This window comes from Emydura macquarii, unplaced genomic scaffold (genome assembly GCF_026122565.2).
Source record: "Emydura macquarii macquarii isolate MOO-44397 ecotype Brisbane River unplaced genomic scaffold, CSIRO-AGI_Emac_v2 contig_1253, whole genome shotgun sequence".
Taxonomy (NCBI): Eukaryota; Metazoa; Chordata; order Testudines; family Chelidae; genus Emydura; species Emydura macquarii.
In genome coordinates this window covers 68,160,519-68,183,745 of record NW_027131390.1, presented here as the reverse complement: position 1 = coordinate 68,183,745, position 23,227 = coordinate 68,160,519, and the positions used below count along the sequence as shown (strand labels likewise).

Here is a 23,227-nt window from a genome sequence, read left to right as displayed (position 1 = left end):
TGAATAAGCAGGGGAAGGTCTTCCATTCTGAATCTGGATTTTATATACAAGCTGGAGAGAAGACCAGTCCAGGATAGGGTAGGAAACCCTCTGTCCTCCAAACATACCAAAAGAGACTCTCTCTCTTCACTGACTGGAGGGAAGGAAGTGAAGAGGCAGTGTGGTAAAGTCAAAGACAGAGAAGGAGAATTTGACTATGAAACTGGCATGAATGATCTCTGCTCATCTGTCAGCATGTGACTGGTCCAAGTTTTAAGCAAAAACTAATCTCTGGCAATTAGTTTGAGATTTGGAAAACTGTCAATATTTCAGTCATCTGTTAGCAGGAGCAAATATGAAAGTCAGTTTGGTCTGGATCTCTTCCAGGAGACAGAAAAATCCCTTGGTTTTGGATAACAGAAGGTGCTCAGATAGGACTAGAATTGTCTTAAAGTCTATGTTTTTAGATAACATTTTCCCTCTTTTTTGCTTGGCTTGAAAACTGAAGCTTGTTCAAGTCTATAGCTTTTTTGATGGCCATATCCTGGATCTTACCAAAGAGCTTAATGACACTAAAAGGAGCATAGCACAAATGAGATTGTATTGTGAGTTTACATCCAAAGCCAGATGTTATACCTCAAGACTGTAGAGCATAAAAGGGAGAAAATCATAAAGAGAAGGGACAAAAGCCATCTAAAAAGAGTTAAGTGTCCTGTTTTTAGCTTTGATTAACTCAGATATGGTGACTCAAGAAAAGGAAGTCCTGTATATTATAAGGCAGGCCATGGAGACTGAGTCCCTCTCCTCAATCAATGCTTGTCCACCAGATAAAGGAGATTCTTCCCCTCCACCCCCAATAACCCTCTTTTTTGTTCAGTCTCGAGGACTGAGGAATCCAGCTGAGACTATAGTAAATTTGGTGTACTTCTTGTTCTGATTTGTATCAACAGGGGCAAGTCCTGATATAGAATTTTTTGATTTGGGTAAGACCTCTTACAGAGTCTAGGAAAGTTCACACACTTCCAGCTTTCCCCCACTTTAATGGGTTCCTCTTAGGCCATCAGCTTTGCCCAGCTCCTCGTCAGAGCTGCTGAATGGAAAGCTACTCGCAATCTGCAGAGCCCACACTGCACTTCTTAGGCAAGGCCACTTAACACTTGCAGGGGGAGTTTCTGTCAGCTGCTTTAGCAGACTGTGTGTGAGTGGATGGGAAAGGAGAGCACACATGCCGGAACTCAGGCTGTTGAGAAAATGAAAATGTGACCATTGGTACCTTGATAGCCCTTGGCTGGTTTGGATTTCTAAAAGAAATTTGCACTGGGCTCCCTGTAGATTTGGATTGATGGATGGTCACTGAGAATACTATGAACATAATTTTTCTATCAAAAAAGATGCAAAAGCATAGGATTTTGGTGCTGCCCCTTGGCCAAGAGGTAGCAGATCTTGGAGCTTGGCAGTGGGTCAGATTCTCATTGGAAGAGAAATTGGTGACAAAGGGTATTTTCTAGTAGAATGTATTTATTATCAAATGTGCACAAGTTCTATTCATCTTGAACAGAAGTGGTCAAAACTATACACATGCAGTTCCACTAACAGAGACCCCAGCTAAGAGAGTTGGGCTGTCATCATGACTAAGTTCCCTTTTCTGGTTCTTGGTCTGTCTCTTATCTTTTAGCACACTTTCTGTTCCTCTGCCTGCCTGTGCCTTGAACATTTAATCTGGGAAAAGTTTCTAGCCCTTACTCGTTTTGAACATAACTTCCCAAAATGAAAAGCAATGCACTTCAGGCTTTCTGAATCTGCAACAACAACTCTGAGGTTTATGAATTGTTCCCCCTATTCATCTAAGGGAGATGTTGACATATAAATTAATCATCATTAAGCTACATTTAATTTCAGTTGATTACATATCAGATAACCCCAGAAAAGATGTACGTATGTGCAGAGCTCAGATATTCTCTATATTTACTGTCTAAAAGTTACAATGCATAACTATACAAGTTGACAATTAAGAACAATATGTCCCCATCAAAGAAGTTAACAATATTGCTGAATTAAACAGAAGCTTGAAATATAATTTCCACAAAAGTGTGTGCGCACAATATTGCATGGCAATTACAATCCTAATCTGCACATTTAATTGTTGTATTGCACAAGCAGCCAGTCATGCACATATAGATTTGAAACATGGGACTCTTAGTGCGTCTAAATTACATACTATATTTTCTATAATTGGATATTCAAAGCTTTTAGAAATTTTGGCCTTTGCCCTGCTGCTTCTACTAATTCTGGGAGAGCTGGGGAAGGAAATGATAGACAAGCTAGATGTCCTATGTTAATCAAGCTTTGTCCTGTGCAGGATATAGAGCATATTTTGGTAAAGACAAATAAAGAAAACACCGTGGGTCAGGTGAATGGATACTGTCTCCACATATTGCTAACTGGACCATGGTATACAGCATTGAAGGAAATAGTTTGAACAGTTGAAAAGTGACTTGTGTGTGTGTTGGCAGTTTTGACAGTCTTTTCTGTTAAACTTAATTTTGTTTGAAAGAGCTAAACATGCTCTTTTGTGGACAACAAGCAAAAAATGTCCTTGAGGCAAAGATCTTTTTTTTAAATAAAGAAAGGAAAGTAGTAAAATACTCCTTAGAAAATGATTCTACTTACACAGTTTATTCCTTCTAGATTTTTAAGAATTTTATTCTTGGTAGCTGAGATATTAAACTATCATATGAAAGAATCAGGTCATATGAATAGGCACAAATATGAATAGGCACAAATCCAATGTAGCAGTAAAAAATTACCAGCTACTAAAACAACACATATGTTAATCAATATAAATTCTTAGACTAATCAAAGTGGAAAATATGATTTAGGTCATCTGCTTCATGTGTTAGTTAAACTAACTCCTAAAGTGCATATTCTAGAACTATGTCTAGTTTTCAAATTTCAAGTGGATTATATTAATTTTTAATATATATCTGTTTCAAAATAAGATTAAGGTAAATGATTTAAACATTTCTTTCAAAGGAATCATCTTTCTGTTGGGATATAGGTTCAGTTCAGCTAACTGACTGTTAGATCCATCCACCATAAAGCACATGATAAAAAAATGTAAATAAATTTTGTTACCCCAAAGAGCAAGTATTTGAGGAAAAACATTTAAAAGCTTAATAACTAGGATTTCCCAACAAGAAACTATTCATATACAAAATGTAACAAGACTAAATAGTACCTTCAATGGCAGGGCTATATTGAGACATCACGTTACTGGCCAAAGTTGGCAGGGAGACTGCCACAAAGACCATGAGAAGGCAGGCGATTTTATATTCTTCTTCTGGACTAATGTTTTCTGAAAAGAAGAAGAAACTCCTTCAATTTAAAAATAAAAGACAGACAAGAGTTTATTTTCAACAGCAAGGGAACCAGCATAGACATTGTCTGGCTAAGTTATAAGGCCAAACATCAGCATTCACATTGTGTCTTCATGAAAGGAAAGATTTACTGCATAGAATCTTGGCAACAAAGTGCACACGATAGGGTGGAATTTCAAAATGTTTGACTTGTTTTTTGTAAGAATAAGGCAAAAGTGGTAGCCTTCCATGCTGTCACTGATAAACTATAATTCACTGAACTTTTAGCAAAATTCTCTTTTTTGTTATACTGGTGTAAATCCTGTAACTCCTGAGAGGACAACAAAGCTACTGTGGGATTTATCCCATGACAACTGAGCAGAAGGTTGCCCTTTTGGGACTGTCATGATTCATGTCACATTTTCTAAAATATTGTTGCTACCACCTTTTCAATGGGATTATAAAGTCAATAATTAGTGAATTACAGTACCTAGCACAGTATTAATGCACAGCATGTATCGACTTACTGATGATAGTAATTCATTCTGTCCAACTGCAGAAATGGCTGGGAATTAAAAGACAAGATCCTCTAACCCCAAATGGAATGAGCTAAAATAAAACCCTATGCCCTGTTCACGCAATTTAACTACTGAGGTAAAAAACTACTGAGGTAAGAGTTATGAGACTCACACAAACTTTAAATAATATTTACTAATGACATTTTAAAAAGCCAGTATGTGATTTAATATTAAAATTAAATTTAAATCTGATTTTGCCCACCCCACAGCTACCCCATAAAGAAAAAAAAAAAGTAACTTTAGGTAGGATCTCTAATGGTTCATGTTCTATAGACATTCAGCCAATAGCAAGAACAAAGCAAAAAAGATGTTTTCACAGATTTGTGTTATCACGGTTTCATCTGCTTTATCTTTGCATTTGGAATAATCCAAGTGTTCGATAAGAAACATTGGGAACAAAATTAATATTTGGCAAACAGCTTTGAGAATTTCATTTATTTTCACACCTCTCAAAGGATATTATCAGAGTCGAAAAAATTAGAAAATTGGAAAGATTTGCAATGGCCCTTTAAAATGAATGAGGTAGAATCTGAAATCATTACAACATGCCTTGGGGATGCTTTCACAGGCATAGTTTAAAACGTTTTCCTCTGTCTGCCTTTATGTTAATGTTTGTATAAAAAACAAGCTTCCTATATTTCACAATATTGGTGTATTAACTGCTTCTTAAAATTTGATATTTTAAGCATTAAAAGCAGAGAGGAAATGATTTAATAGTTACTGTGCATCAGAAAATAGATGATCTTCCTTCCATTACCCTCAGCGCACAACCCAATATTTTCCGTCTCCTTAAATGAATCCAGTTTTTCCCAAAGGCATTACATTCATCCACGTTTCAACTATTATCCATTTCTAGAGCAGCTTCCCTATGCAGCTAACTCACAAAACTCCAGTCTACATATCAGTGCATTTTATACAGTATGCACAGCATGTTCCAAGTTCCAAAGGAAAACTCACCTGGCAATATACAATATACTTGGCTCATCTGAGGCAATACAGAAGAGCCAATAATCCACCTACAGCTCTCTGCCTACTACTGCAAGCATCTGTACACATTTCTGGATTTTTATTTTTTTTTAACAACATACTTTTTAAAGATTATACGACTTGTTACCTGATTTTTGGGAAGACAGTGCTACAACCAAGGCGGGATCAATCTCACATGGCAATCCAGCAGCAGATGACAGCTCATATACATTCATTGCCACCTGAGACACAGAATTATTACAAAGTGCAAAACATCAAATGTTTTCTAAAAAAATCTCATTCCTGAACACAGCTGTACTGAAATGTTTAAAGTACAGAGTTTCTGAGAACACTAAGGAATTCCAGTCACTGAAATATGATAAAGAGCCATTGGATTTGTATTATATCTAACCTACAATGAACAGCTGGTTCAGTACTTGGTGTGCTAGCAGGTTATCATTTCTTGCTGTCAAGCCAAAAAAAAGCTTTTGTATCTGTCCTAAACTACCTCCAGCACAAATATCTTAGCTTCCAGTTAGCTCTTCCAACTGGAAGGAAAGATGCAGAAATAGAAAGTAAAACTAACAAGGATGTAATCAACCAGATCAGAAATGTCAAACAACGTTTAAACAATCTTTTAAAAGATTGGTTATATCTGTGTTAAAATACTAAGACCGTACGTTGATGCAGTGTTACAAATTAAATGCACAAGAAATGCGGAAAAAGTGACTGGTCCATAATAATGTTAAGTTGGGTGAAGATTTTCAAAATGGCTAGTGATTTTGGGACTAGTGGATAGTGAACCTAAGACATCTTAAAGGGTCCTCATTTTAAGAGAATGAGTGTTCAGAACTTTCTGAAAACTCGGGCCCTCATAAAATGTCTCAAATTGGGCCCCCAAAATTCACTAGTTACTTTTGAAAAATCTTAGCCTTAGAAATATTTGTACATCCTATATATTTTATGGTCTGAATTTAAAACTGGTTCACAACTTTTGTTTTTGTTGAAGACACCCCGTGGGATAGATTGGCGGGTAAACATCCAGCTTTCATATTCTTTTACATTATGTTCTAAAACATTTGCCTTTTTTCCTGTTCATTCTCTCTTTCTCATTCTTTAATACCCTTTTAAAAGTATATTTACTACCCTCCACACCTCTGGTACAATAGCTGATTTTTAATCATAGAAGCCAACAGCTCAGTAGGATTAAAAAAAGATTAGAATTTGATATGTTTAATGAGAATATTCACCGTTAAAAAAACAAACATTCTCTTTTCCTCAGAAAAACAAATTTTAATTTTTCAGGGCATAAGCCAAATAGACAACATGGGAAGAAACTTCCCCTTTTGGCTGGCTACTCCATAAATGCCCACTACAGAGTTCTTGGCATCCTACTTTGAAGAATCTGGTACTAGTTATAGGACACTGGACCAGATGGGCTTCTGGCCTGATCCCGTATGAAAGTATCTAGTCTCCCGTGAGAGAGAGCGTATTTTTGTTAGAAGCTCAGCCATTTCATTTTCAGATTCTTTCAGAACTCCTGAAAGTAAACCACCATGTTCCTGCTGATTTGTTGCTTTCTCATTTAGCTACCTGTTCCAGCTCCACCTCTTTTGATATTTCAGTGCCTGGAAGTATCTATCTCACCTTTATTTCCTAAAATGAGAAGGCATCTTCCTAACATGCTCTAACATGCTTCCTAACATGTGAAGGCTGATACAAAAAAATCATATAGCATTATTGCAATTTCCCTTATTCTTTTTAATTGCCCGTCTACTGTGGTAGTTGAGTAGGCCAAACATTTTTCTCAGGAGTTTCCTGCTTTTAATATATGTTTAATGCATTTCATATTGTTTTTATGTCATTCAACATTTGTTCTTCTAATTCCCTTCTAGCCTTCCTCATTTTTAACCTTCCACTTTACATGCCATCGTAGTTTATGTTCCTTTTATTAGCTTCACTAGGCGGACTGGATTTCCATTTTCTGACAGATACTGTTTTGGTTCGAATAACCTCTTGAACCTTGCCATTAAACCATGGTTTTGGGGGGGTGGTGGGGGGGGGTTATGGCCCTGCATACTGACATTTCTGGCCCAGTGGATTGGCGGGGGGATGAGATATAAAATTTGATTTTTCTTGGGACTTTTGATACATGACATTCTCCTAACTAAACTGGTGAAATGCAGTCTAGATGAAATTGCTATAAAATGGATGCACAACTGATTGAAAGACAAAACTCAGAGTAGTTATCAACGGTCTGCTGTCAAACTGGGATTGCACATGTACTGGGGTCCCATAGAGGTCAGTCCTTGGGTCAGCATTATTCAGTATTTTCATTAGTGTGTTGGATAATGGAATGGACTAGTGATGAATATGCTTATAAAATGTGCAGATGATACCAAGCTGGGAGGGACAGCAAGCACTTTGGAGGACAAGATCAGAATTCAAAACGACCTTGACAACTTGGACAACTGGTCTTAAATTAGCAAGATGAAATTCAATAAAAATAAGTGCAAAGTACTTCACTTAAGGAAAAATCAAATGCACAAAATCGTAAGTAACTGGCTAGGTGGTAATACTGCTGAAAAGAATCTGGGGGTTATCACAAATTGAATGAGTTAATGTGATGCAGATGCAAAAAAGGCTAATATTCTGGGGCACATGTAAGACACAAGAGGTAACTGTTCTGCTCTACTTGGCACTGGTAAGGCCTCATCTGAAGTTCTGGGTCCAGTTCCGGGTGCCACTCTTTAGGAAAGATGTGGACAAACTGGACAGAGTCCAGAGGAGAGCACGTCTAGAAAAACTAACCTACGAGGAAAGGTTACAACTGGACATGTTTAGTACTGAGAAAAAAAGATGGAAGGGAAACCTGTTGACAGTTTTCAGTTGTGTTAAGGATTGTTATAAAGAGGATGGTGATCATTGTTCTTCATGTCTACTGAAGATAGGATAAGAAGTAATAAGCTTAATCTGCAGCAAGGGAGATTTAGCTTAGATAGTAGGAAAAACCTGCTAACTAAAAAAGGGTAGTTGAGCTCTGGAATAGGCTTCCAAGGGAGATTTTTAAAACCTCCGATGATGGGGATTTCACAATCAGGTTAGACCAACACCTGCTCAGGGACAGTCTAGGTGGGCTCAGTCCTGCCTCAGCAGAGGGTGCTGGGACTTGACCTCTAGAGTCTCCTCCAACCCTACACTTCTATGATTTCCCCTTGCTACAATTCAAGAAAAGCATATGTTGTACATACTCTTTTTTGAAGGGTCAAATGCAAGAAATAGATGTTAACCTTTCCATAACTGTTGTTCTTTGAGATGTGTTGCATAGGTGTGTGAGCTCCAGTGCAGAGTTGGAGAGTTTTATCCTGACCAGTATTTGCCAGGGTGGCAGGAGTGCCCTCTGCTGCCTTGACACATCTCGAAGAACAACAGTTACGGAACGGTTAGTAAGCTTTTCTTATTCCTCCAGTGACTGCACGTTCATGCCACTGGCGGTGATTCACAAGCAGTCTAAACTGGCGGAGGGCTTGGAGTCTATTTGAACAGGGATGGGAGGATCACTCGTTCAAATCTGGCAGTCTCTCTAGACTGGCCAGAGATTGAGTAGTGAGAGGCAAACATATGACATGATGACGAGATTGCCACTTTGCAAATGTCTAATATGGGGGCCAGAGACCACCTTCCATTAAGTACTCCTAGTGATGGTTTTCTACTATTTAGCAGCACTTCCTAAGCTCCTCTAGAGCAGGACTCCTCTGCAAATGTCAGCCCTGAAACCTGCTGGCCATCATGTGAAGATTCTCTACACTGGGAAGGAGGCGGCGGCCTGGATTATCCAAAATCAAGTCTGCATCTAGCAGAGTGACAGCAGGCAATTGATTGATAGAGCTAACAATGACCAAAACCAGTGTTGAGGGAGCCATGCCGGGGCGATGAATATAAGATCAGCCTTGTCCTGCTTGATTTTGCACAGAACTGTGGATAGGAGAGGAATGGGAGGAAATGCATACAGGAGTCCATCTGATTATGACCATAGAGAAGTGTCTGTGAATGAACCTGGGCTGTGGCCTGCTCAGGAGCAAAACAGGTGACATTTTCTGTTGTCTTTTGTTGCGAACAGATACACTTGGAGAGCTCTCCAGAGCTGGAAAATGGACCTTGCTACATCTGGGTGAAGGGGCTATTGTGGAAATTGATGAACAGTCTGCTTAGGTGGTCTGCCAGAGTATTCTGGATCCCTGGAAGATAAGCCACTTTCAGAAGTACAGAGTTGGAAATGCAAAAGTCCCAAAGTAGAATTACTTCCTGACACAGCAGTGAAGATTGAGCCCCTTTGCTTCCCCCACCTCCTCCCACATTTGTTTACATAAAACATGGCTCTTGTATTGTCGTCAGAATCAACAAGCCCCTTCCCTTGATGTGTGGAAGAAACACTATGCAAGCTAACTGGATAGCCCACAGCTCCTGGATATATATATATGCAATCTTAGATCTTGGAGAGACTTTGTGTCCGTACGAGACCCAAGTGAGCCCCCCAACACAAGTCCAATGTCTGTAACTAAGGTGGGAGACTATTGAAGTGGGGTGAAAGGAAGTCCCTTGCAAACAATGGAATGATCTGTCCGCCAATCCGATTCGATATATGAACTACCCTGATTATTTGATGCTTCCTTGGTGAACACACCTTGGCCAACCAGCCCTATAGCTCTCTGAAATGTAGTTTGGCACACTGGACTATAAGTGTATATTGCCATATGCCCTAGCAGCCTCAAAAAGTTTCTTATTGTGGTGAGGGTATATGTCTAAGCCTAGAATGATGCCTTGCATTGTCTGAAAATCTTGATGGTAGAAGGAAGGCTTTGGCAGTTGTGAAACTCAGGAGCACTTCAATAAATTCTATTTTCTGTACCAGAGACAGGATGGACTTCTCTGTGTTGATCAGCAGGTTGAATGCATCAGACATGGACTAGATAATGTCTACACAGGACAACATTTACGATCTTGATGATATCTTACTATCCAGTCGTCCAAGTAAGGGAAGACATGGACTTCTGATCTCTGGAGGAATGCTGCTATCACTATCATAAATACACGAGGGACAGCCGACAGACCAAAGGGCAGCACTGTGAACTGATAGTGGGAACTGCAGACTTAGAACCTTAGAAACTTTCTGTGGCTCTGAAGAACTGCCACATGAAAATAAGTGTCCTTTAAGTCAAGAGCAGCATAGTCTCATGACTCCAGAGAAGGAATAATAGAAGCTACACTGACCACTGGGAATTCAATTTCTGTAGGAACTTGTTTAACTTGCGCCAATCTAAAATAGGCCTGAAATACTTCCCCTTTGCTTTTGGGATCAGGAAGTATCAGGAGGAAAAACCCTTTCCTCTGAGCAGTGGGGGAACCTCTTATATAGACCCCCCCACCCCCACTCACAAGACTCTGTGATTGTATCTCTCCAACATGGCTTCGTGAGAGAGGTCTCTGAGGATGGATGAGGAAAGTAGGTAGAAGGGGGGACAACAAATTGAAGGGTGAATCCCACTTCCACATGCTTAGAATCCAACAATCCATGGTGATGTGGGCCCACGCAAAAAGGAAGTGGGATAGGTAATTTGCAAAAAAACAGGGAAGAAAAAGATAGATTTCTGTCCTTGACCAACCCACCAAAGTGTGTGCTTGGAGGATGCAGTCTGCCTCAATGAACTGGCAGTTGCAGGGGCAGAAGATGGTGATGGAGGTCTTCTGTAAATGCTATCCTTTCTCCTTGGCTGGGCCTGGGCTAGAGGTACAAACCCTGGAAATCTCTGGATCTCAAGAGGATGGACTTTGTCACTTTCTCTTTGTCACTGGAATATAAATCCCCAGGGACTTCAGAGTCTCTCAGGAGTCTTTGAGACTATGCAGAGTTTTATCAATCTTTCCCAAGAAGAGTGATGGCCACTCAAAGGAGAGGCCCTGGATTGTTTACTGAACCTCTAGGGAGAAACCAGTGGATTGCAACCATGAAGACTGTTGCATATTGATGATGGAGGCCATGCAGTGAGCTGCAGAGTCAGCTGCATCAAGATTGAGCCGCAGAGCTGTTCTAGAAACAACTTGCTCTCCTCCACCATAGCCTGAAATTCTTGTTTAATGTAATATAGGAGCTTGTCCTTAAAGTTCAAAATTGTAAAATCATAGCGCCCCAACAGAGCTTGCTGGTTCACAGTACAAAACTGTAACCCTCCCGTGGAATTAAGCTTCCTTCCAAACAAGTCTAGTTTCTTAGCCTCCTGGATTTGTTTTTTTGGGGCTAGTGGGAGGGGAATTTATCGGTTTTCACTATACCCTACATAAACTCATATTTTAGTTAACATTCTGTCTAATTTCCCTTTTCATGGCTAAATAATCCTAGCTGTTGCACAGCTGCTAAACACATAATCCCATTAAATTCAAGTCATTTCTGTAGTCCTTCTCTGGGCCTTTTCAATTTCAGCTATATTTTTGAAGTGAGGAAACTAAGCTAAATTTAGTTCTCCAAATGATGCCATCTCATTGGTCAAATATCACAATATACTTTGTACTTTTTAATCCTTTTTTAATAGATCAAACATCCTACTTTCTTTGACATTTTCCCAGTTTGCGGCCGCAATCTTCAAACTGTTGACAACTTCATAAGGTTCCTGTCAACTCTAAGTTCAGACTATTTTACTAGTGTATTTATCCAGATATGTCATTTGCCCTTTTGCTTCAATTCTCTAATGTGTTTAAATACAAAAGGAGTTTCCACTTTTTACTAGCCAAAAGAACTTAGTTTCATCCACAGGTTGCATCAACAAATCATTAAAAAACAGCAAAAAATTGCTGCTTAACCAGTTTTAAATCCATGTCAAAACTTAGCTTTTTTTTTTAACCTTTTGTTATATATGTCCATAAAAATCTCATGTATGACCCTTGTTAACAAAAACTTTAAAAAGTGGTCTTAATTATGTCTACTGGATCTCATTTATCTACTATTGCTTAACATTTTTCAGTACACTAAGAGGTTATAGAAACACAATAACCTAAAATCACAGTATGTTCTTTGTTTCTGGATTTTTCACATCAAGCATTGTTTTTCCCCAATTAATATTTGTAGTAAAGCCATAAAAATGACTGGCACCCTTTTAACCAAAAACATTACCTTCATGTCAGTCTCCCTTGGAATGTGATCCTTAAAGTCTTCAATTGAACTTACAAGGAAAGGAATGTGATAGGATAAGACCTAAGAGACAAACAAATATGCAACTAGAAAATTCTCTTTCAATAAAAATGATCTTAGACACTAACTTATTACTGGATTTACTCTATTTTGTCATGAGTTATTTTATGCATATCAGATGGTTTATTAAACTATCAGAGACTTGGAAGCATAATACACTCAAAACTGAGCCTAGCATTGACAAAGTGGAAAAAAGCTTTTGGACATTATGAAAGTTGAAAAACATATATTGAGACACTGTCAAACTATACTACAGAGTCTAACATCAGCAGCAAAATGGTTTTGAACAGTACCCAATTAATTCTCTGTGAGTGCATATTTCATTCTGCAAAACTGGGAATCTTGGGTTCAGTATTTTTTCCGTACATACCCACTTTACCCACAAGGCTACTCATTTTAAGTTTAGTTCTATTTCTCAAACGCAAGACATCTGAATGCTGAGACATTTAAATATAATATGAACTGATCTTTTAGTTGAACATCATGCAGAAAAAAATTTAGTTAGTCCTTACATCTCTAAGTGCCTCCTGTGCCAATGAGCGAAAAGACAAGATTACGCCAATAATGGTCATCCTCTTCAGAACACTGTCAACAGCTGAATTAGAAGAAAAAAGGTGAAGTAGAACAGCGTTTGTCAAACTAGGGGGTCCTGACCCAAATAGGGGTTCCAAGGCTATAGTGGGAGGGGAAGCTGCGAGATCACCTTTTTTGTTGCTTTCAGAGCTGGGCAGCTAGAGAGTGGAAGCTGATAGCCACATGACCTCCTCTCAAAGCAATGCCACTGCCAGCAGCAGCACAGAAATAAGGGTGGCATGGAATGGTTACTTAGCTCTGTAGGACTCTGCACTAATGCTATGAAAGCTATGTCCGGTACTAAGGAGAGAAAGGCTCCTCACAGTCAAAAATATTTTCAAAGGGGGGCCCAGCAAAAAAAAAAAAAAAAAAAAGAAAATTTAAGAACCCCTGAACTAGAACATCTCAAGATTTACAAAACAAGCCTTTCAAACATTTTACCCCAAATTAATATCAGTAGGAAAATATATAACCAAGCTGAAAGTATATGACATTCCAATAAAGGTATATTTCACAAGAACCTGACAATTGTTTTTTGTATGTAGCTGATATTCGTATTTGGCAATAAATGAATATACTGTTGACTACTTCAAAAAAGTTTGCTCGTTTACACACAGTTGTCAATGTCTAGATGGAAACACTCTTCTCTGCATAGTTTAAAATGTCTCTGTTTAATCCTTACTTTTAAAAACTCCTGTTCTTCTAAAGGATGCAGCAAGATACCACAATGGAATCGAATTAAAAACAGGTGTGTCCATAAAACTCTTTTCAAGTTCTTCTCTGTGTCTACAGTTATACATGCATGTACTCTGAAGACTTACATTTATGGCTATTAGATGTGACAGTTGGACAACAAGATCTATCTCATCCCTAGGCATGCCCCCATCCTTGACCAAAAGGCATATTTTTGCTTACACACCCGTATCCACCCCAGTTATTCCTTGTCGTATCCAAGTGCTTATGCACTAATTTACACTGAAATCTCATTATGTTTACACATGAACAAGCTGGATAAGTTTTAAAATGTAATCAGTTCAGACATTATGACTAAACTATAATGAATAAAATGTACATTTTAACATTCATGTACATTTAAATCAGAGAGGATAGTTTTCACAATGTCATTTTATTTATGTGGACAAGCGCAGAGACGAAAACATTAAAACCAATATTGTTAATTACCCACATGATAATCTTTTAAAGAGAGCTGCCATCTGGTCTGGTTTGTCAAAGCTGGTCCTCATTTGTGTTAGCACTTCAACATTCTCCACCACAAGTTTCTAAAGAGAAGCAAGACCTCAGGTCAGCCAATGATCTCAGTATGTTAAAAAGATAGGTGCATGCTTTAGGACATTTCAATTTGGCAAGCAGGAAATCAAGCTTATGAAATCCAGATGTTCCCACTATCTTTCTTTTGCAGGAACTACAGGATTATTATGGTAAATCCTGATTGTACAGCGAAGAGACAGCTATGAATGACAGAGAGGAGGAAGAACTGCTAATGGGAATGCAGTTTATATTTTCAGAAGAATGTGCAATTTCATAAAATGAATTTAATGAACTTAGAGTAAAACGTCACAAAATAAACCTTTTCTAAAGACCCTCTCTATACTAATTCTATTTAGCTCTAATAATATTCTAATTACTCACATCTCAATAGCCTTTTTCTTATAGCAGCCCATTCCCTTGCTCTTTTCACTACATGTATGTTCGGCTGACAGTTGGATTGCTGTCAGTTTAGGAAGCCTCCTTATCTTAACTGGAGAGCAGTTTTTTACAAAAATTTTGATTACTTCAACATTTTAGTGTAAAACAACAGTTTTTAAAAATAATCTGGTCTTCATGAATTATTCATACATTAAATATAAGAACAGCTTTCCTAAGATTATTTTCTTTGACTCCAAGCACAAAACAGAGTATTAAAGAAAAAGGAATATGAAATTGTTTATTTAAGTCCATACAATTTAGTCTGAAGCAGTAAGTCAACTTTAAAAGAAAGCCAAAATTCTTCTGCACATCAAACACAGTTTGGCTGAAACAATATATAAAGGGAATGTTTTTCTTTGATCCTCAAATAAACACGTATGAGTTGGTGATCTTTGCAGCAGGTGTGTAAATGTAATAATTATTCTCCAAATATATAAATTAGAGAGATTTTAAAGGACTGTGAAGCTGCATAACCATAGCTATAAAGTTTGAACCTGTTGGATTCAACAAGGCATTTTTTGTACCACATGTTGAGGCACCTATGCCACCTCAAGTTCTCCAGTTATGAGTTCCTTTCAAGCAGGAAAGAGCTATTTTACTCATAAAAAATGAAGGTACAGAACATTCCATTCTCTGAGGAGGACATGAATAAATGATAATCCATTTGGATGTTTATCTTCAGAGATAGCGCTATTGTCTTACACATTAATTGAGCTTCTTACGGGGAGAGGCCGATCTCCAGCCCAAATCACCTATCATGTAGCTCTGCACACTACTAAGTGGAGTGAAGGACTATGCCGACTTCTCTCATGACACAACCCTCTAACTATTTAAGAATGAGTTTGGTGCCTTTTGCCCCTGAAAATACTATCAATGGAACACATATAAGAGAAGGTGGGGGAAGACAACAGAGGAAGCGATACTCTGGATTGGAAGATAGCTATTCTGAGACTGCTTATTAACACGGAAAACAAAAGTCCTATTGGAATAGACTTCTGCCAATACAGATCAGCTACTGAACAGCAGTAAGCCATAGCCTAAAAAGTGAGGAAAAAATGCTAACTCATTAACAAGAGTACATAAGTATAAAAACTTTATGACTTTTCGTACGTACTCTACAGAGAAGATGGACTCCATGATCCTACAACAAAAGCAGGTTCATGAGGAGACTGCAAGTTTCATCTAAGCACTTTTGGGGAAGGAAGATATGAGGCTCAAGTAGTGACTTTTGCACACAAGAGGCCTTATAAGTCTTCAACACATGTAGTAGACAGTGTGAAACATTAATTGGTAAGCATGGAAATTCAACAATAGATTAAAATTAATATTAATGTGAACACCGAAACAATGAGACGCAGACACCATAATATCACTAAATGCAGAGGCCGCAACTTGACTTAAAATTGTTACCCATCTGGGATAATTACCCCCAAACTACCTGGCAATGTTGTTCCACGTGGACTTCAACTGGCACCAGTGACTGAGTACTGCAAACCCAAAGGTGACTGAGAAGGCCATGACCCTCATGCACTCAGGCATGCCCAGGGATCCTGGGTTCTCCTCCTCACACTGGAGGTAGGAGAAATAACATGAGGGGAGCTACAAGCTGCGTGGCCAGAAGAGTTCTAAGGAATCATTAGGAGGACACACATTCTGCTACCTACTTGGACCAGGGCAAAATGTCCAAAAACTATTACTGTTCATGATTCATGAGATGACTGACTCATGAAATAAGATCACTGTGTCACTCCCTTACCTAATGGACAATTTTCTTCATAATTAAGCACTGGTTGTTCCCTGGAAAGCTTCAGTGTAAAAGATCAAGAATTTGAATGGGCATTAAGAATTAAGTAACCTCTCTAACTACACCGGTTCCTCCAGGTCAAGGTTGATGCACACTGTTTAGGGAGCTGGAAAAGCTTGCAATATCTCTGCTTAACATGCACTTTTGCTATAGATAAATAAGACTTTTCAAGGGTATTATATACCTCGGCAATTAAGGTCACTGCAATTCACAATAATGAAGGAAAATGCAACTTCATATACATAGGAAAGAGAGAATGTATATACATGTGCACATATTTTAAAAAGATTTTTTTCGAGAACAAATTTAATTGGAAATTAAAAATACTCAAAGAGTTTAAGCTCTGTGTTTTTAAAAAGAGTAAGTCAGCATCTATCATCATGCAGTATGTTCCAAGTAAATGGAAACCCATTACTAACTGCAATGAGGAAAAAATTGAGAGGAACTAAATATGGCTACTATCTTATTAATAAGTCCATAAATGACAACATTAGAGGGATTAGTCACATGAACAGCACAGATTTTATAGCCCATGGCCTATTGGCATGAACGGCTACTGTCCGGCAAAAATATCAGAAGAGTTTTACTAGATATTTAAGGATGTTCACCTAAAAAGCGTTTGTATAAATATGCATAAAATGTACTTTTTCCACTATCAGTGTTAATTTCTGTGAATTTGACTGCATATCTAGAAAACTCTCCTGGCATACTCACTTATAGTGTTAATTTCCATTCAGCTTTTGCAGAGTGCCACACCAGATTTACTGCCTTTGTATCAGGGGTAGATGCACCTCCCATTTCAATGGATGCACTCCTCTTTTTCCTCCATGCCTTGCTGGGAGGGAGTTTGGGTGGTGCACAGACCACCCGCATCAGTACCCTACGCCCAGGCACTGCAACCCTAATACAAGCATGGTGTGGAAGGGAGGGCTGAGTGAGGGAGAGAGGGCTGGAGAGCAAGTCCACCATGCACTCACTCAGCCTGCATTTGAGCAGGTATTTCAATAAGCTGAACGAAGCTCAGTATCTATTTTAAAGGGAAACTGTTCAAACTGGAATGGATAATTTTATCAAAAATTAAAGATGGCTAAATATAACAAAAAAAAAAAAAAAAAAAAAAAAAAACTTACTTGAAATTAAGTGCAATCATAAAATGAGCAAGGTATGCCAATATAGTAGAGAGCTCTAATGTTAAAGGAAAAAGCTCTTAGAGTTGTGATGTTTTGGAAATAGTCCAACCATTGAGAAAATATGATACAGACACATGTTCAAGTGTACTATGTGTTCACAGATGATATGAATGAGAAAAAATACCCATCTGTTTTCAGTTTTAGTGTGGTATCGTAATATTCAGTGAACAACATGCAAAGCATAGCTCTTGGGCACTATAAATAAAATGTACAAGGGGAAAAAAAATCAAAATGTAATTACCTTAAGTTCAGCAACCTGTGAGGAAATGTGCCACATAAGACTTTCGCTTAGGAACTTCATGCCATATGGTCCTAATAGTTCTGAGAGGGCCCTCATTTCTGAGGAATAAAAAACAATTGTCTTCAAGCTGACATTTATTGTGCAGTGATTTAATGACCATAATACATCAAGCAATACCATTCTATCAGTGCAATCTCCAAATTGGATATAGAGTAAAGCTTAAGTTATAACAAACACTGGGGGAGTTCATTACTGCATTTACTAATACAAGTTCACTACTGCATTTACTAATAACAAATTATATGTACATAGCCAGTAATTGTTTCAGCAAGAACAGGAAAAAATTAGGTATTTTTTCCACAGGTAGCATAACACAAAAACAACAAGAAATAAAAACATGAAAAAGGCAAAATTCTTCTGTATAATAGAAAATTTCTCTAAAAACAGATCGGGTATTCCACAATCTGTCTAAAAATCTTAGTCTTGATCACATGAAAAACAGCCTTCACAAGCAATACCTGGAACCATGTCATAAAAAGTTTACCTGATATGTCAGAGTATTCTTCAGCATTAAATGTCAACTCATTTTCTGTGGGCAAGTTCACAAATGCCTTCATTGCTGGGAAATATGCTATATGCCCATTGCTAACTTGCCTTAGCAAAGTTTCCAAATACCTTTGCAGGAAAAAAATGTTCATGTAAAAGTATTAGTTCAATGAGAATGATGCCAATGCTATTCAACATAAAGTTTCATTGTTCTGCAAGGGTGAAAATTCACCCTTGTGCAGGACATTACAAAGCCTACACACCCCTTAAGTGCCATTTTAATGGCTTAACGGTACATAGACCTTGTCCTGGCCCTCTGCAACCAAAGAATTTCACTTTAAGTGAGTTTTTAGACAGCTTTTTAATAGCTCTTGGGAGAAACAGTAAATCTGTCTTGTTTGAAACCTGCAAATTTGCAAGTGTTCATGCCATACACGATTCCAATTTCCTGATGCAGGCTACTTTGTTTTACATTTAAATACACTTAAAATCTAATTAAACTAAGAGCTTACAAAAGAAGTAAATACATTAAGTTCTTACCAATTTGTGTACAGACTGGTAATAGTTGGCTCCCCGTGACTATCTAAATGCTGGGTTTGCTGAAGAAGAACATTGTTAAATACTCTTGTGATGTCAATCTGCACATAATTTTCTATTGACTGGAGTACTGTCATGTAGGCTCTTACGCTTGTTAGCAGCTCTGAAGGTTTTGCAATCTCTTGTGTTGCTTGATTATACATAGTCATTCCAACAATTGATCTTTTAAAGAGAAAAGAGTTACCTTTGTACATTAATTAAATTAAGCAATAGTTAATTCTTCCTATCTGTATAAAGGATTGGGTATTCAAACTTTTACCTGAATATCTCACTAGTCTGCAAGTGTGAATATTTACACACACACACACACACACACACACACACACACACACACACACACACACACAAATACAGTCAATGAGATTTAAAACAAATACATGATAGCAACATTTTTCAAAAAGAAACCTGCACCAAAATACTGTATTCATAATACATATTCCCAGATAAAATTTCATGGGAATTCTTAACATGTACACTTAGGGAAAACTATGAAGGCACCCAGGGAACTATGGTCTATCAAGTGAATGATCCATTGAACTAGATTTAAACCATAAACAAATTTGGTCAAGAAAACAATTTAAAGGGCTCCCAAAACACACATTTACATGAGAGATTGCTGTAATTGTCTACCATACACATGCTTAGGCTTAAAAGGAATCACCAGCCTGTTAATCTATAACCATTCTCTGGAGCACCATTTAGGACCAATTCTTTGTACAAGGTTCTGTTATAGTTTATGTCAATTTCTATACATTTTTTAAAGGGTTTAAAATAAAATCTATCATTAAAATAAGCACAAAAGGAAATTTAAAACAACAACAAAAGGAAATTCAAAGTAAAAATTAACTCATGCTGGGGCCTCAGATCAGCTTGTGATGGAATTTACATGCACTGCAAAACAAAGACAACCTAGCATATAAAGAATGGACAATTTAATTTCCTATATCAAAACATAATATATTATCTATGTCAGAAATGAAGTCCTATTAAATAATCTAGTCCATTCTGTGCAAATGCAGGATTGTGCTCAAGACTAGGACATATCTATAATTAGTTTGTTAACTCTAATTTTAATTGTCTCATGTAATGGGTCTTCCACCCCTTCTCTTTGAAAACTATTACCACATCGCACTGTTAGGAAGTTTTTCCTGATACTCATTTTTTTTTTTAAATGGATTAAAAGATACCACTTCTGCATAAGGAAGTGTCAACCTACTAGGCTCCCTTCAATTCTCTTTGCATTCATTATTTTAGTTCTAAGCATGCGTTAGTGGAATCTGCATATGTATTTCTTGGTTATATGATTTTAGCCACAAAAGTGATTTTTATTTGCTAACTAACTTGACAGAAAAATATATGACACTTACATAGTGCCTTCCATTCATAGATCTCAGAGTGCTTTATGTGAGCCAAGTAATCATTATCCCCAATTTACTGACAGGGAAACAGATACAACTTGATTAGCCCAAATTCACACAATAAAGTCAATGAAACTCTGAACGGTATATCAGACTGATTCACAGTCGCATGCTGAATTCTCTAGATCACAGCTGTCTGCTCAGACCCTGATCCTGCAAGATGCTGATCACTCTCCACTATCTCTGATTTTAATGGGCATAAAGTGTGCTCAGCATCTTAGAGGATTAGGCTTTTACATCGTACATAGGGTCAGAGAGCTTGAAAAATAATTCAGTATTTTGGACGACACTTTACACAAAGATAATTACACACGTTTGTGCTTATGTTGATAGATATATTCTGAAGGCAGGACAAGAAAACAACTGGATATGAAATTACTATTTAAGCAGAACTAAGTTTATTTTTTTTTTATTTTATTTTTTTAGTTTTTAAGCAAGTCACATTTATTGTTGAAACTTTTTACTTTTTTTTTTTTTTTTAAACAAGTTTGCCTCTGATACCATCTTTCTTTTTTAAACCTACTTCAGGAAGTGTTACACACCTTACCAAATAAAAGTGACATACCAATATAAGCAATAGTTCAACCACAAAAAGAAATATACAAGCTTAAAGTAGTAAAAACTAATGTTTATATAGGATAGGAAGTCAACCCTTTATTTAAAGATAAACTGCAGGCCTTTGGAACAAATACCACTTAATTTTTTTTTCTGTTTCTGATTTTAAGACACTACAGTCTTCAATCAGCAAGTCCCATTTCTAGCTTGGGGCCGCCCTGAGTATTGCCTCAAAATCATCATGTCAGCATTGCTGTGGACTTGCCACCCACGCACAAGGCAAAAAATAAAATTTTAGAGAGAGCTAGGGTTTAGGTCTTAAATCCAGGACTTCATGAAAAGTCAACAATTTTTACCCTTTTTTATGCCACCAGCTCTTCCCACCCTATCAAGAGAACATTCTAGACAAAAGTACCCTCAGGCCACGTCCTGATCATTAGAGACACCTCCCTCACCCTTAAAATCTTACGCCAAGTACAGAAGATGTAATTAGAATCCCTCTTACATTTGACCTCCAGCATGATCAACAGGAATGGCTCTTACAATGAGAAATTCTCATCAGAAGATGAAATTTACCTTTTACTGTACCCATTTACTGTGGGAAAGCCAAGCCAAGAACTCACCTAGTAGTGCATCAAGCAACCATTACACCAGCCCATAGTACTTTTTATATTAAAACAAAAATGTTTGAAAGTCTCCTCTTGGGTTCCTTGCCAGATCTTGAGTTCATATTTTTAAACTCCCTCTCTCCCCGCCCTTCAAAATGTGGTGAAATCAAAAACCTGAAGAAAGGGTCAGCACTGTAGGGATATGGCAGTGTGAAGAGAATCTCTATACTATTAGAATTTGTAATCATGAACTCCTGTGAGGAATATGGAAGTAGAAACTCAATCTGAGAGGTAAGTAGAAGAAATTTAGTGTCCAATACTTTGTTTTTAATATAATTTAAAGTTGAAAATGTTGTATACCTACATACGTATTCACTGATTTGGAATCTTAGTTCTTAAAATACACTTTTTTAGAGCTTTACAGTGCATCTTTAAAAGTAGTCTTATGAAATAGATACACAGAATTTTTAGTGTTAGAATAAAATTATTTCTTTTCCTTGGCTAAGTAAAAACCTAATTTTGCCGTCTCTTACTTGGTAAAACGGATTTCCAGGTGAGAAGTTAAGTACTCCCTTGGGGTAAATGTATGTTCCCACACAATCATGTTTGGTACGTAATTGATTGAGAAGCAGAGCTCGGAAAGTGCAGTGTGAAGTTTGTCTAGGCTTTAAAAAAAAAAAAGACAAATTACATAAGAAATTGCAAAAGTATTTATAAGAAACACAAGCATATATTGTTATTGGGGAGTGTTGCTGACAAATAATTTTTATGTAACACCAACTACTTCCCCTCTTGAAAAACAAGTTAGCAGGGTGCATCTTTTGTGCGAGGAGGCTTTTTACACCCAGTTAATTTAAAATCAGGTTTTGGGAGAAAACAGGCTAATGCAGGAAGCTACGGTTGTGTGTTGCTCTATACTTTACTGAGAGAGATATCTTGCACAGTTCACCAAAATGAACAATTCCTTTAGGAGGGCTCCATAACTTACGTTTTGTAACCCAATAATCAGTTCAAGAGACTAAATATCATAACCACTTAAAGTTATTAAAATTTTTAAGACTAAAACTAACCAATTTCACAAACTAGAAGTAAGCTTTCTCCCTCAACCCCTCCACTCGTGACAGCCATCTGATGCCCCATTATGGTGACTATGGCAGCAAGCTTTCCTTTACAAAGTGCTCACACATACTGATCACTTCCAATGGTTACTGTTACTTTCTTTCCATCATTTCCCCTCATCCTAATATTTCTGTCCCCTTTACCGTATGCCCTCTTCTCCTGCTGTGTTTCCATCTCATTGTTTTTCTCTCCTGAAATTCAGAAGCTTTCAAAGCATCTCCTGTTTGTCTCCCCTCTCAATCTCATCTTTCGGAATTCTGGGAGGAGAATAGTTTTCAACCCCTCACTGCAGCTACTATTCAGAGAAGCATCCCTGACAGGTGGGGGTGCAAAGGATGGAAGTTGACCAACCTGCTTGGTAGTGGGTCAAGCTCATTTTATTTAGCTCTTCAGCAAATCAGGAAAACAAATGGTGGTTTGGTGGCAATGTGCAAATGACACTGCTCTCCCAACCCCACCACTTCATTAGCTGATGGTTAGCCAAAATACTGAGTTGGACAGAACTGCTGGGTGGGATCGTTCTGCCCAGGAGAGAGAATGCTGAAGAGGTAGATTAAAGGATGTGTAAGCCCCACCTTCTCCACACAGTCAATGTAATGAGAGAGAAAGACAGACACACACACACCCTTTATTTATATGGATGTAAATTTACTCAAAAAATTAAGCAAAAATTGCATAATTAGTGGATCTAAAATTAACCATGTAAATGAACACAAAGAAAATATTAATGTTTACATAGAAGGACTA

The 23,227-nt window shown here is 37.6% G+C and overlaps 1 protein-coding gene across 4 annotated transcripts in view; it reads right to left on the bottom strand.

Moving 5' to 3' along the window:
• The window catches only part of NCKAP1 (NCK associated protein 1), a 116,632-nt gene that overhangs the window by 6,214 nt on the left and 87,191 nt on the right, over positions 1 to 23,227 (bottom strand). For all 4 annotated transcript variants that reach the window (XM_067549077.1, XM_067549078.1, XM_067549079.1 and 1 more), the window contains 9 exons: positions 21,895 to 22,026; positions 18,724 to 18,942; positions 18,182 to 18,312; positions 17,638 to 17,735; positions 13,882 to 13,975; positions 12,635 to 12,717; positions 12,045 to 12,125; positions 5,028 to 5,121; positions 3,218 to 3,334 (listed from right to left, as the gene is read on the bottom strand). In XM_067549077.1, the coding sequence (XP_067405178.1) occupies positions 3,218 to 3,334; positions 5,028 to 5,121; positions 12,045 to 12,125; positions 12,635 to 12,717; positions 13,882 to 13,975; positions 17,638 to 17,735; positions 18,182 to 18,312; positions 18,724 to 18,942; positions 21,895 to 22,026 (1,049 nt within the window). The remainder of the gene's footprint in view (positions 1 to 3,217; positions 3,335 to 5,027; positions 5,122 to 12,044; positions 12,126 to 12,634; positions 12,718 to 13,881; positions 13,976 to 17,637; positions 17,736 to 18,181; positions 18,313 to 18,723; positions 18,943 to 21,894; positions 22,027 to 23,227) is intronic.